Source organism: Podarcis filfolensis (assembly GCF_964270895.1).
Source record: "Podarcis filfolensis genome assembly, chromosome: 5".
Lineage (NCBI taxonomy): Eukaryota > Metazoa > Chordata > Lepidosauria > Squamata > Lacertidae > Podarcis > Podarcis filfolensis.
The window spans coordinates 47,532,046-47,547,447 of NC_139608.1; the positions used below are offsets into that span (position 1 = coordinate 47,532,046).

Here is a 15,402-nt window from a genome sequence, read left to right on the forward strand (position 1 = left end):
CGGAAACTTTACGTGAAACAGATTCATTGTGGAGGTTTGATAACGATAGTATGTAATGTGTTTTTAGTACTCTTAATAGGATATGCCCAGCATGTTCATATATATTTTTTTGACACATGTGTTACGGAGCTTTCTATAGCTTTTTCTGGACTTTTCGGCTATTTTCTACTGTTGAAGTTTCATGCAACGGAAGACCATCTGTTGAGGACTCTCCATTTTAGTTAAACTTCAAGCGAGCTTCTATAGAGATACGACGGCCCTAAATCATGCCATTAAATTCTTTAAAGAAAATATTTTTGAGATGTTACAAATAAAACACAGCAAAAAGTCAGTCTTGGAGCAAATCTATAATGTTACGAAAGCATTTTTAGCAAATTGAGTTTTCTTCCAAATATATTTTTAGTTTGATTATCTAAGGTACAAAAACTTAGTAAACTACAAATAAATGCCCTCTATGGTTCAACAGATTCATAGATTAACAACGCTTACTAAATGATATTTGGAAAAGAGATGTCTTTCTTAGGATCTTTTAAAGATGAATCAGATGAACTGCAAAAAAATTAATTGTAAAAGAAATTATCTGATTGGTGCAACAATATGCTTTATTTAAAAAACCTCATATGCAAAACCCGTAGCCCACACACACACACTGCCTAAAAATTGTAGTTAACTGAATATTTGAACTCGTCTGTTACGTAAATAAAAGGTAAAGTTTAACTCTTTAAAAATATTTATTTTATAATAAATCTTAATAGCAGGGCAATTTAATAAGCTACTTTTTCAAGCCTATCTATTGAAACAATCATTCCTGTTCTTTCAGACTTGAATTATAATACTAAATTTCACACTAAAGTTTTTTAATGTCAGTAATTATGTAATTCCAGTTAGAGCTTCAGTAATATATATGCTTACTGGTTATATATATTTATTCTGATAGTAGCACAAGTGTATTCATTTTTTCTACAATATTTATTGAGTGTAGGGGCATCTCCTGCCACTTTCTGAATGTATTAGGAATATAATACAAAACGTGTTCAATAATGTATGGTGTACAAGTATATTGTATGAGGTATAAATATAAATGAAGGTATTAAAATATGAGATTTGGTAACACTGCGTTTGGGTGACAATTTGGCCGATCGAGTACAATGTAAATGTTCCAGTGCTTGCTTTTAAGCTTCATAGGTTTATTCATTCCAGTGTTTTTTTCCTATTCAAAAGCAAACTGATTCCTTTTTGCTATGCAGAATCTATTAAACTAGAATATCCTCTCCTCTTCAGGATTCTTTGAATTATGTCTCTGCTGTGGTGGTAATAATGTGAGGAGACGGAACATATGGCATAAACATCAACTGATATTGTTTGCCATTTACACTCAGTATGTGTAATGCAATAAGAATGGCACCCAGAGCCATGTGACCTATCTTCCAGTCGTGGATGTAGCTGTGTGTGTGTTTGTGTGTGTGTGTGTGTGTGTGTGTGTGTGTGTGTGTGTGTGTTGTTTAAGCAGGGAAAACGTGTAAATGAAATTTTACAAGACTGTGTATAACACCAGAAATGACTACTTCACTATCCTTTTTCATGATCAGAACGATATATTATTTTCATTTTGGTATGCTCCAAAAGGTAAGATTCTCTTATGTCATTCAGTCTGCTGTTATGGAAGTGAAACAGGTTTCTATCATCTCCATAATGTTGTTCTTTCCCCCTGTACAGTAGTGACTATAGTATAAAATTGTCTGATTGGTTTATAATTTAAATTGAAACAAAACTTTGTGTTACAACAGAAGTTAACAACTGAATGTTCTGTTAAATTATTCTGTCACATTTTAAAAATGTGTTACATTACCAAGGGATTGCGTTTTTATGTGTACATTTTACTTGTTGATATTTAGGCACTGGGCATCGAACTATTTGAGAAAAGTGAAACTGAATAACAAAACATGAGCCTAAGTTATTTTCATGTTTCATTTCTGGAAAACAAGAGTTATGAAATCTTATAAAATTATAAACAAGTATATTTCTTTTTATTAATATTTGAATCTTATATATTTAAGATTCAAGCGTTTCTTAAAACAAACAGTGTAAACTTAAATACAGTTATACGTAAAATTCATTTATTTCCATGGGACAACTGCTCATAACTGAAAGTATACTGCATCACAGTTTTAGAATAATACTACAGCAAAAATAAATGCATTTAATCTAATGTTAGATTAATAGGAATACTGATACATTTCCAAACTTTTTTCAGCATTTTCATAATATAAAGGAATACCAATATTCACCTAAAATTCTTTGGAGCGATAGAGTTTGGGTAATAACCTTTTGCTACTTTCTCTTTCTGCTGCTTTCCCACGCAACTCTATGGAATTTGATATTTTGAACAAAATTCAGGTCTACTTTTCAACATATTATACTCAGTTATCATTTTTGCTAGCAGCAACTGCAAACATTTTTATTAGTAGTAGTAGTTATTAACCTTCCACATTTATATCTCAAGGAAATATAATAGTAATAATAATAGTAATAATAATAATAATAATAATAATAATAATGGCACAAAAATAACATAAACAACACAAAACGGTAATATTTCAGAATCTCATCTACATGTAGTTAACAATGAAAGCTGGAATGGGAGAACATATCAGTATAATAAATGTTTTAAAATTTATGATACCTATTTCATAAAAAATTGATGGGTTCATTTTTTAGTATTGCTAGTACATGTTTATGTGGTTTATTTTATTTTATGGTTAGTTGCAGTGAATTATATTTATGTACTTTGTACCGGGACAGCACTGGAACAGGTGCTATTTTTTATTTAGCTGTACAATAGTGTATTTGTTTTGTTTCTATACTCGCAGCAGGCAGATTTGAACATTTTAAAAACACTTGCTTAATCAAAAAACACAGTCGCTAACACAGTTTCAGTCACTAGTAAGGTTTGCATTTACTGATCTGAAGGGGTTTCCCTTAGAGAGAGAGACCCTTGGCATATGCAGGAAAGCTAGTTTTTAACCCCCACCCCAAACCTAGGGATGTAAGGAGGCAGGGATTTCCATCCCATCCTGTGTTTGTCAAAGTCAACACTGTTTCCCTTCCACTACAATTTGGCTTCGATTAAAACCCTCATTATTCATCTCACTATTTGTGAAGGCCAAAACTAATGCAATTTATTCTATATTTAATTTCTAGGGAAGGGAAATGTCAAAAACAATGCAGATAATAATGTATTTACAGTGGTACCTCGCAAGACGAATGCCTCGGAAGACGAAAAACTCGCAAGACGAAATAGTTTTTCGTTTTTTGAGTTGCTTCGCAAGATGATTTTCCCTATGGGCTTGCTTCGCAAGACAAAAACGTCTTGCGAGTTTGTTTCCTTTTTTTAAAAAACCGCTTGAAGAGGTGCAGTTGCGACTGACCGTGCTTCGCAAGACGAAAAACATCGCAAGACGAAAAGACTCGCGGAACGAATTAATTTCGTCTTGTGAGGCACCACTGTATTTATCTATCATTTGCGGACTACAGAAACAGTAATAGTAAATATCGCTCATATTCACTTGTGCGATTTCCATTCATGGCTTTAGATGAACATGCAAATTGTGGGCAATTTTTGCTCACATTTCCATATCCAACAGAATTATCTGACATTGCTGACTAAACCACAGGTCCCAAGAGCTGAAAGTTATGCTGAAAAGAAACAGCCTGATGCTTGCTTCCCATCAGCCTAGGAGAAAAGAGTTGACTAGGGATGACAAGCATGTATCCTCTGAGTTCAGTTCACTGCACTACTCCTTAGAATTACTGGAACTGTGAGGCAGACAGATGATTTGCAGCTTAAAGGTAGGAAGACTGCTCCCCCACCCCACCAGCTCTCTTAGTCTCAGCTAGCACTGGTCTTCTTGTTTACTGCCCCTAGTCTCTGCTAGGCATCAGCTACATCCTGAGTCTCAGTTCATGGCTGCCACTAGCTGCTCACCAGCTATATGAAGCCACAGACCAAGCAAGACAGCAGTCTGCCAAGCAGTAGCCAATTTTTAATTTAACATTGTAGTGTATTATATATGTTAGTAGCATATTTAAACATCTTGTTTGTGACTGGACTAGCCTCTTCTGTGGCAAAAAGCAGCCACTGAACAGAATACGCTGTTTTCCTGCTAAATCTGCTATTTGCCCCTGAAGAGCAAATATGTGCAAATAGCAGACTTAGGGAGTATTTTTGGCAGCAAAGATTTAACCCCCCTTCTCTGCAGCCCTGAACATCACTTGGCTGGTTTTTGTTAGGAAAGAGTCAAAAGCATGATATTTAAACACCCACTAACAAACAGGTAGGAAACATGTGGCTTGGGAATCACATGCACTCACAGCCTCATTTTATATAGCTCCCAAGGCTTCTTGTAGGTATCCCATTCTCAGTTAATAACTAATGCACCATGTAGTTTGGCCCCCAGCTTTCAAGCTTCTCCATCTATAGAACTGAACCCATAGTAAATTGTAAAGGTAAATACACATCTGAGCCATGCTTTGAAAGTTCGTTTCTAAAAAGTAGTTTGTTCTATTTCAAGTTCATCTTGTCCACAAGGAACTAGTTCCAGTTTTTTCCTTTTATAAAAGGAACTGGTTCAGCTCAAGTTTATCCAAATGAACTTTTTAGTTCATAAAAAGTTCTTCCTCAGCATTTCCCCCCCTAGCATTCAGAATGTTGCAAGCTGTTGTGATGAAAAATCATGGGTCACAAATAATAAGATGCCTGGCAGACAGAATGTCAACTGGTGAAGCTTTCCCTATAATTGTATTTCCAGACCAGAAAAGCCTTGCTTCTTTAATTTGTGCCAGCTGCACAGCTGTTAAAGGCACACAGTTTCATTCAGTATGTTCCTGGACTTGTGTATGTGTTGCTGCAAGCTGCTCCTGTTGGAAGGGAGTGAATCTCTTTAGCAGGAAATGTCTCACATTCCTTCACAGCTGAAATTAAGGTGGAATTCATATAAGTTTTACTCAGAGTAGACCTACTGAAATCAATGAACTTAATTTAGTTATGTTAATTTCAATATGTCTGCTTTAAGTAAAACTTAGGTGACTAAGTGTCCCTAACAACAGTTGGGCCTCTGTATTTACCTAATAAGCTTTACAGTGGTATCTCAGGTTAAGTACTTAATTCGTTCCGGAGGTCCGTACTTAACCTGAAACTGTTCTTAACTTGAAGCACCACTTTAGCTAATGGGGCCTCCTGCTGGTGCCACGCCACCGGAGCCCGATTTCTGTTCTCATCCTGAAGCAAAGTTCTTAACCTGAAGCACTATTTCTGGGTTAGCAGAGTCTGTAACCTGAAGCGTATGTAACCTGAAGCGTATGTAACCTGAGGTACCACTGTATACTGTTGCCTCCACATTTTGCTTTCTAACTTTTCTTATAGATGTCCCATTGACTTTAAAAAACAAAAGAAAGCTAAGTGTTTGGGCCTCTGGCCGGGGGTCGAGAGGAGCGGATGAATGTGAAGATGAACTAGAGGGCCCATAGAATGACAGCTTAAACATATTTTCCATTATCTGTAATTGCTTCAGAATCTGCATGTTTCTCAGTTTCTTGGAAGCATGTAGTTCTGGTTCGGACATAATAAGGGGCTAAATTTTCTATATAATATTTTAACTAGAGCCTGATTTTTCCCTGTACTTAAACTGTACAAAAAGTATGCTTAACAGTTTAGAGAGTGGAAAAAGAAAGATTAGGGGCCTAGGTATTTCATCTGCTTCAATAAGTCTAGGTGCACAGGTGGCTGTTTTGGGCAGTGGCAAATGAGCAATTTCATAAAACACCAAACACTATTGCAGCAGCTACAACAGGGGTCGGCAAGGTTTATCTCGCCTGGGCCAGTTCACTCCAGCAGAGATACTTCTAGCCACGATTTCCAGAATCTGTGTCTGCACAGACACGATTTCCAGCATCTGCACAGACGTGATTTTCAGCGTCTGAGCATGTGCAGACACTATTTCTGGCACTGCGGAAGCGAGTACCCATCTGTGCTGTGCCAGTTTAGCATAGCGTGTGGGGACTCACCGAGCGGGTTGCTCGGTTCGGGGGTAGCTTGTGGGCCAGTTAAACGACCCCCGTGGGCCGCTTGTGGCCCATGGGCCTTAGGTTGCCTACTACTGAGCTACAGTATTGCTAATGGATAGCTATACTTTATCATTACAGTGTGCTAAATATGGAGCTGTCTGTAAAAAGAATTAGAAATTGTTAATTTGTAGTTGTTAATCAGGAACTGTCATGAATAACATATTTCCCCAGTAGTTAATGAATGTCACTGGATTCCAGTTTGTATCCAGGCACAATAGAAGGTGTTGATTTTTACCAGAAAGCCCTTAATGTTGTGGGGCCAGGGTTTCTAAAGAAGTGCTTTCTTCCATATAAACCTGCCCAACAATTGGGGTTTTTTCATTTGAGAGCCTTCTCTGAGTGCCTCTGGCTTCAGAGGTCATGTGTGTAGCCACCAGTGAAAGTACGTTTTATGTGAAATTCCCTCTCTAGGCAAATTTACTTTGCTCATTTGTTTTGTTTTCCCCGAGAAACCAGGCTCAGACTGTTCTGTTTACCAGAACTTTTAACAACAATTGAAATCCAGTCAGCTTTTAAAAACTTTGTTAATAGTACTGCTGTTGGTATTTTATTGTGCCAGCATCATAGAGTTCATTTTCCAGGAGCAAAGACTACACATAGGATAAACAGTTAAGGTTATTGCAGCTCATTGAGTTTGGCAGTGCAAGGATTCCACCATCAGGCAGCCTACCTGCTGGCAAATGCAACCCCCCCCCCTTACTAGCACAATGCTGATAAGAACGCCTGGCATATTGAGTCCACTCCTCTATAAGCAACCTGTGAACCTGGAGATATAGCTGGCACGCCAGACCCTGCGCTGGACCTGGACTAAGAAGCAAAATGGCAGGATCGCTGAAGAGGATCTCCATTGGGGACCAGGGTTTCCACCCCCACTTATATATATTTGTCCCAATACCTTCCTTGTAAGGAATAAAGTTAAAACTGTATAATGGGACCAAAATCATAGAGCGATTTACTCTATTATTGTTAAAGAACAAATCATAGTCATGCATAGAGGAGGAAAAAAGCCCACAGCCTGCAATGCAGAGCCAACTGTGGGTAAAATTCCTTATAGCAATATCCATAGTCATGTAGTAGGGAGAATGGGTAGGGAAGCCAGTGACTTATCATCCGTCATTTTTAAGGAATGAGACATCCCACATATCCAAAATACTAAGATCTGTGTTAACTTAAAACAACAGCACCCTAATAATCATAAGAATAGGATGGTCTGGATTAAGTGTAGTATTTCCACAGTTGGCACCATATCAGCATCATTCACTGGCTAGGAAGTAGACTTTGCTCAGAGAGAGGAAAAAATGAGATGCTGCCAATTTTTGAAGTGGTGTGTTGAATAGATAGCATGTTGTTAAAATTAGTGCTATGTCCATGATAGTTAAACATTACCATCTGCGTTAGCCAGCGGATTTATGTACAAGTACTTCGTACAGTGTTAACTGCCATCACCTCCTAATCCTTATTGTGGAACTAGTTTTCAGTTTACCTTTCAGACCCTTCCTTGCAGAAATATGTAAAAGTTTGGCGTTATAGGCTGTCACTGGTTTGGGAATCTGATTAGACTCCCTGTGAAAATTCCAAACACACCTGCTGATAGTGAATTATTGGATGTAAGGCTTGATTCCCATTCATTCATTTTATATACTGCCCTTCATCACAAAATCTCTGGGAGGTTCATATCATAAAAGACAAGGTAAAAACACAAGTAAATAGTTAAAACTACAACCTCTCCCCTTCCCACAAACACATTTAAAAGGCTGTAGAATATAAATCAGCCAAAAACCTGATTCCTCTGATCCTTTCTTCATATTTGTTTAAAGCAGAGCTTTTCATGTTGGTGACACACTTTTTAGACAAGCATCATTTCATGACACAGTAATTCAGTTTTGCAACATTTCGCAACACAGTAATTCAGTTTTACTAGCAAACTGGAGGTTAAACTAACCCCTTTCCAGCCCCAGGACGCGCAACATACCTACACACTGCAGCCAACACACTAGCGTGTTGTGCCACACCGTTTGGAAAGCTCTGGTTTAAAGGGATAATTAATTAAATGCAATGCCTACTATCATAGTTACAGTGTGGTTTGCAAGACAACTAGGTTGCAGACTAATTTAATATTCTGTTACCTAATGGTCAGCCCACCAGTTGAAGTCAATCATTCTACAAATGTTATTCAAAGATGTTTTGTTTCTAAAAATAGAAATATAGTTTTTTAAAGCACATGCACAACTACTTAATTTGCTATTTATTTTGGCTTTGAATAAGCAATCATCAGATTATTTGAATGTTTGAAGGGGCATATTTTCTGCTTAGCTTTTCATCACTTTCACAGAAGGGATTACTTTACTAATCCAGAGATCTAGATAACTTACCATAAACAACTATAGGTTCTTGAATGTTAATGGCGGCAGAAGTGGTGGGGTGACTCAGCTGCACTGGTTGTGTGGTATGTATCAAAAGAAATACATCCACAATTTTCCAAAATGCAATTAGTTGTTTATTTAATAAATTTATATCCCACCTTTCTCTTAAATTGGAATTCAAAGTGGCTTACAACATTTTAAAATATAAAATAATAAAACAACATTATAAAATACAAAATAATAAAAACTAGCTAAAAGCAATAATTAAAACATATCCAAACACATTTAGAACCAGCAATTAAAAACAGTTTCCCCTAACAGCAGCCTAGTGATCAGCATCATCTGCAGCTTAATTTTCAAAGGTCTGTCGGAATTAAAAGGTCTTAAGCTGCCAGCAGACAGATAACAAAGAGGGAGCTCCATATTCGTATTCCATATTCGTAAAACCTTTTATTGGCATCACATACAACATCCAAAACAAAACAAAATCAATACAGAATTGCCATTTCCCCAGTGGCACAAAACATTTGCTAAAAGAAAGGAGGCAGAGCAGTCTGTTGTCACAACTCTTGGTCTCCAGGGAGATCAGACGTCTGCAGTGGAAAGAGGGAGCTAGTCTAACCTCCTGGGAGAAAATGCCACAATATGGGAGCAGCCACAGAAAAGGCTGTCTCTTGCGTCACTCTGTGCTTCTATGATTGATGCATCCAAGAGAAGTTGCTCACCCAAGGATCTTAGCAGGTTTGTATAGGGAAATACAATCTTTCAGGTAGTTTGGGCCCAAGCCATATTGATTTTTCATATTTTTAGTATTTCGAAAAATGGTTGCGTCAATATTAATCATGATGATGACAGAATGAAAATGGCAATAGACAACTATAAGCCTGAAATAATACTAATCACAAAATGTTCATTTCAGCAGGCTTACTTTAAATCCAGCCTTTCTCATCTCTCCAGATTCCTATCCACTTCCCTCTTGCAGTTTTCTGTATGACATATTGTTCAATTTTTCCACAACTAATGTGAGCTACAAGGAGATGAAACAAACACCCCAAGGAAATCCCCTTCCTGTCCTGCTGCTACCCATCTCTCAATAGTCTGATCTAGGCCTTTTGCTAAGTAGTCTAAGTCTAACCTTAAACTTCGTACCTGTTACAGACTAAAATGTATTTCCCCACCTCATGCATTTTTTTAAAAAAGAAGCTGTGTTGTCTGTGCTGGGGACTTCTTTTATATATCGAACAAAGACTAGTCCCATAAAATAGCTTCCACACTTGGAGGGACAGCAAAAAAGCAAAATAAAATAAAATTCAGCCTCTCAAGGCTGTGGCACAAGGCCATTACATAGGAAACAAGCAAAAACAAACCCTTCCTAGTTAGGGAATTCCAAAGTCTGGGTGCTGCAAAGGTCACTTGTACTCTAAAACAGCTGCACAAAACAACCCAAACATTTTGCCACAGGGACACAACCTCACCTTCTGTTCTGCTACTAAGCAGACTCGTATTTGCTTTAGCAACTGAAGCTGGATCTTCACACTATCCTTACCCGCTGAGTTGTTCATTTTGCTCCTGTAATGAAATTTTGGTATTCTAAAACAATGTCCTTAGGGATGGATCAGCCCTCTCAGATTAACTGGTTTATTTATTTATGGTGTGGAAAGCCCCTGGTGCATTCAAGACTTACTATGACAGCATGCAGAAGAGATGAATGATTTTACTGTATCTCTCAGGTGCCCATTCCATGAATCTCACAGATAGTAGAAAGTTTTAGACTGCCACTGCAGCTGTTGAACTAGTCTGAGTTGTGCCTGCTAATGCATGCACTTTCGTTTGGTCAAATTAAAGAAACACTATTTGCTCTTCTAAAATAATAAGGAATTAAAAGGTAATTCAAACTCCACTTTTAAAATTGAAATTACTATTTCATGTTCATTAACACACATTTGAGTCAAGTTGCCTAAAAAACATTTGGTATGATTAGCAGAATATGGATAAGGAATAAAACAATAGTTGTAATTGTTGTGATACCCACATAGCAAAGTATAAAATGTAGCATTCCAGATGCCAGCTACACAGTCTATCTTTCATAGCATATAATTCGGCATGAGTGTGCCTAATTCTCTAGTAGGAGTAATGACATGCATGGGAGTTTCTGATCAAATCACATATGTTGGGACGCTAAGGTTTGGTACATAATGGCTTGAATCTTGTAAAGCTGAACACTCTCAAATCTTGACATTAGTTTTTATAGGTTGGGTGGGTTGATGGGAGAAAGCCTTGGCCCAAGCAGAAACAAGTTGGTGTTTATGAATGTGAAGTATATTATTTGTAAGCAAGTCTTAAGGTTAAACTCTCATGAAATCAGTTGAAATGCTAAGCGGTGGGGTGTCTGTGAAAGGAAAATATTATTTATTTATTTATTTATTCATTCATTCATTCATTTATTAAAATAAATAAATAAATAAATAAATAAATAAATAAATAAATAAATAAAGTGAAGCCAGTTATTTAGAGCATGTTCAACTGATACGAAGTTGCATAACTGCATTACAAATCATTTGTACCAACTTGAGTTTTTATTTTTTTATTTTTCTGGCAATAAATATACCCTCTTTCTAGTCCAGATTTTGTATGTTGGGTGTGAAATATTCCTTTCCTCATAATCATGTCATTTTCCAGTGTGGTGTTATTTAATCGGTTCATTGCTCATCAGTGAAGCTCCTTACTACACCAGCTCCCTTTACCACTGTTAAGCCATTATTCTTCCAGTTGGTACTCTTCAATCAGTTGAAAGCAGAATTGAAATTGCAGTTCCATATGACACATTGCACTGTATTACCCATAGGACAGCTCATATTTTCTCAGAAGTACCGTAAGTCCCATTCAGTACAAATTGTGTTCAACTTTCAATCATCAATAGTTCAATACTTTTTTAAGCAGCTGCTTTCTTTTTCCAGGCACTGCCATTATTGAAATTCGTTGTTTCAATTAGCTGATTTCTTAACTGGTTCCTTACCATGCCTGAAGTTGACCTTTTAATTATTTCCCTAGAAACAGATTTCTAGTTTTTCATCATCTGTGAAGGGGTAAAGGGGACAGTGGGATAGCAAGGATGAAAGCCTAATGGCTACGTCCTCTCCTCACTATAGAACTCTGAAAGAGATAAGTGCCATATCTGAGTGAAGATCTGGCAATCCTGTTTAGTAAATGGTTTAAATTTTCATCTGCCAGTATTAATGATAGCAGAAGTGCAGATGAAGGAGGACAGGAAAGTTACAATCAAATTTGCTTTTGAAATCCACGTTTGGTTGTTTGGCTCATCATTCTTGTTCATTTCAGCATTATAAGTAGTGTAACTAATTGTGGAAACGGAGAACAACCATTTGAAGCATGCTGATTATTTATGGCACAAGTCAATGAGGCAGTTAACAGTGTAAAATCCAACAAACAATGTTGCAGATATGAAAAGCAGCTGTACTCATTCCTCTGCATCTAACTGCCATCGTTTGAACAATAGAATGTATTGCTCACAGAGTGTAACTTACAATAATAGTATAAGCTAGATATCTTGGATTTGGAGATATGTAACTTGGTTGGAATGACAAAGGATAGTCATTTGTGTTCCATCAGTTCCTCACTTGACACTCAACTGCTATCAATTTCCCCTCCAAAATATGTCAGATCAACTTCCTATTTTAAATGAAACACACACATAAATGTTATATTGTGAATTCTTTGTATACTTTGAGTAAATTTTCCCTACAAATATGCATTTCATGAGAACAATAATTAAACTAATAAAGTTGGTTAAAATAAACATCTGTTTGTAAATAACTTTTGCCAGAAAGCCATTCCTATTCTATATGCTTATAGTAATTACAGTAATAGCAAACAATGAAACAATTTGCCATGCCTATATTTTCAAGGTGTTCATTCTCAGTCCCTTGAACCCAAGTTGACCAATAATCCTAAACCAGAAGCCCATCTCCAAAATGCCCTTGGGTGGGGAGGGTTAGTGAAGAGTGGTCAGTAGTTGCATTCCTGGAAAAAATCATTATCATGTTTCTAATCTAGTAGTCAATGGACGTGTTTACTAGCTGTTTTAAGGATGAATATGATTTTATGGTTTTAATTTACTCTATTGTATATTTGGGTGTGATTTGTAAACTGCTCTGGGATTTTTAAAAGTAAGAGTGGTGTCTGAATTAGTCTAATAAGCAAATGCTGATCCTTCAAAGCCTTAAGGCATAATCCTAAACACAATAGCCTATAGTTGAAGGGCTAAAAGGACTTGGCAGAAGCCTCACTGGACTGGCAGAACACCTGATACATCACTGCCATTGCAGATAATACTGGCAGAACATCTCAGATACACCACTGGAACATGCTGTTGGGCAGGTTGCCTGAAACAGGGAAACAGTCATGTGAGTTGCACATGGTTGGCACAGGGAAGGACACTTGCCCCTTCAATCCACAGCCATGCCTTAATCAATGGCACTTTACACTAGCCCTAGATTATAGAATACAGTAATAGAATTGTAGAGTTGGGAGGGACCCCGAACATAATCTACTCTAACACCCAGCAGTGCTAAAACTAAAGCTCTATATTTGCTCTCTGTCGTTTTAACACCGTTTTTGTAATTTTTGTCATGTGTATTTCCCCTTCCTGCCTGAGCATACATTGGAAACAGTGACAATTCTGCTTGTGCAGTAGCAATGAATATCTGGTACCTTAAGAAACTAGGAAGCTACCTTCTGAGTCATACCATTGACCCATTTAGCTTAATATTGCTGGGACTGATGGGACTTGTTGTCATAGCTGTCAACTTTTCCCTTTTCTTGCGAGGAATCCTATTCGGAATAAGGGAATTTCCCTTTAAAAAAGGGAAAAGTTGACAGCTATGCTTGTAGTCCAACAACATCTGGAGGACACCAGGTTGGTGAAAGCTGACCTGCACTGACTGGCTTCTTATACTTGGCAAATTTAATTTTCACTGGCTTATTTGTTACAAGGAAAGCGCCCATCTATTAACTGCTCAGTAATGGGCTTATAAGAAAACCCACTGGATTCAATGAAGTCCTTCCATTGACCTTCACATAGTTTTTTGGCTTGGGTCCCAAATGAACATAAGCCTCTTTTTAAATCTTTGAAACACTGATCTGCCTTTAGCATCATAACTGAAATGAATATAGTTCCAGACACATTAGGGGACGGGCTGGGTTAATAGTATGTCATAAATCACTTTCCTTCCTTCCAGGGGTTTAGCAAGGATAGATATCATGGGTAGCATCTTACCACTTAGTCATGGTGACAAGGGTCTACTGTTAAATTACTAATTTAAACTAAAACTATTGCCTGTTGTTTTGCAGTGCTGCCAAGCTTCTGGACAAGAATCTGTTCTCTGTCAGCACCCCGAATCCTCTGCTTCCTTCTCCTGCAGGTCTTCAGCTTGCTCAGCTGCAAGCCCAGCTTACCCTGCACAGGCTAAAATTGGCTCAGACAGCAGTCACCAACAACACAGCAGCTGCGACTGTCCTGAATCAAGTTCTCTCCAAAGTGGCCATGTCTCAGCCTCTGTTCAACCAATTAAGACATCCATCCATGTTTAACGCTCCTCAGGGACATGTTGGAGGGCCTGGAGTTACCAACTCTAGATTCCCACCTGGTGGAATACATTTTCCAGCACAAAACCCCGCTTTGGCAGTACCGAGTGGAACTCTGGGGCCTGTAAATAACCTTCAAAATCAAAACCCAAATGCTGTTGTCATAAATCCTTTTGGAGGTGTAATATCTCAGACAGCTGGACAACAGGCTGTAGTTATGGGACTAAATAAGTCTGGCATCTCCTCTGCTACAGGTGGATTTTATGACTATGGTAAACAAGTATTTCCCTCTGATACAGAACAGTGCAGCCAGCATGGCTTTGTGACCACTGCGTCTCATTCAGTCCCAACTTCTTCTGGAGTTGGAACCTATGATGGTCATTTTGGTAAGCATGACAACCATCCAGGATTTCAGAAAGACTTTTATGGAGTGAGTTCTAAAGGCCAGCATACAGCTGGTGTACAGACTTTGACTTTTGCTGCTGATCCACATAATTCTCATCAGATTATAAATCAAAAAGGCGAGGCGGGTTCTGTAATACATGAAACAGAAACAAAGCAGTGGGAAAATCCTTCTATTTTCCCTAGCCAAAATAAGCCTGACACCATGCCCAATGCCAGCATGTGGCCATCAACAAGTGCCCCATATGAAATAAGAAACGATCTCTACAACCCTGAAGAACCAACGCCTGACACAAAGTTCAGTGCTGGCGCTCCACTTCCTTTCAGCAGAACCAAAAGCAGTAAGCAGAATTTCAGCAACTCACGAATGAGACAGAAGCAGGAAGCAGATTTGTCAGTGAGACCTCTTCAGTCTCATGAGCTAAATGACTTTCATAGTATAGCACCTGTTTGCTTCCCTCACATCTGCACCTTATGCGATAAGAAGGTCTTTGATCTAAAGGTACGTCTTGGGGAGAACTGGACATCTTTCTAGTACTTGGAAGTGTGTTTCATTAAATTAACTCCAAGGCATTCCTGATATAAGTTGTGTAACTGTTGAGTTTATTAGATTTTTTAAATCTGTGTATTTGTGGGTTGTTACATGGGTCTTACAAGTTTACTCAAGAGCAGACCCACTGAAATGAATGACCGCTACTATGTTGTGTCCATTCATTTCAATAAGTTTCTCTGAGTAAAACTTTGTTAAATATCACCCAAAAGCTACAATCCTAAAAAGATTTAGCCATTAAAATTAGCAGGGCTTGCTTCAAGCTAAATATGCTTTAAAACATTCTGTTAGTTGTACACTGAGGAAATTTATTATACACACAGATGGATTATAAATGTAGAACTTTCCTTATATCTGAAG

At 37.8% G+C, this 15,402-nt stretch overlaps 1 protein-coding gene across 12 annotated transcripts in view; it reads left to right on the forward strand.

The window, feature by feature from the left end:
- The window catches only part of RBM20 (RNA binding motif protein 20), a gene marked incomplete at its 5' end in the record, with an annotated part of 111,355 nt that overhangs the window by 70,888 nt on the left and 25,065 nt on the right, over positions 1–15,402 (forward strand). For 9 of the 12 annotated variants that reach the window (XM_083616550.1, XM_083616548.1, XM_083616539.1 and 6 more), the window contains one exon: positions 13,857–14,994. In XM_083616550.1, the coding sequence (XP_083472676.1) occupies positions 13,857–14,994 (1,138 nt within the window). Of the gene's footprint in view, positions 1–1,434; positions 1,627–10,737; positions 10,783–10,977; positions 11,354–13,856; positions 14,995–15,402 lie in introns of those variants that run through there. The other 3 variants (XM_083616547.1, XM_083616540.1, XM_083616546.1) reach the window with 3 other exon arrangements.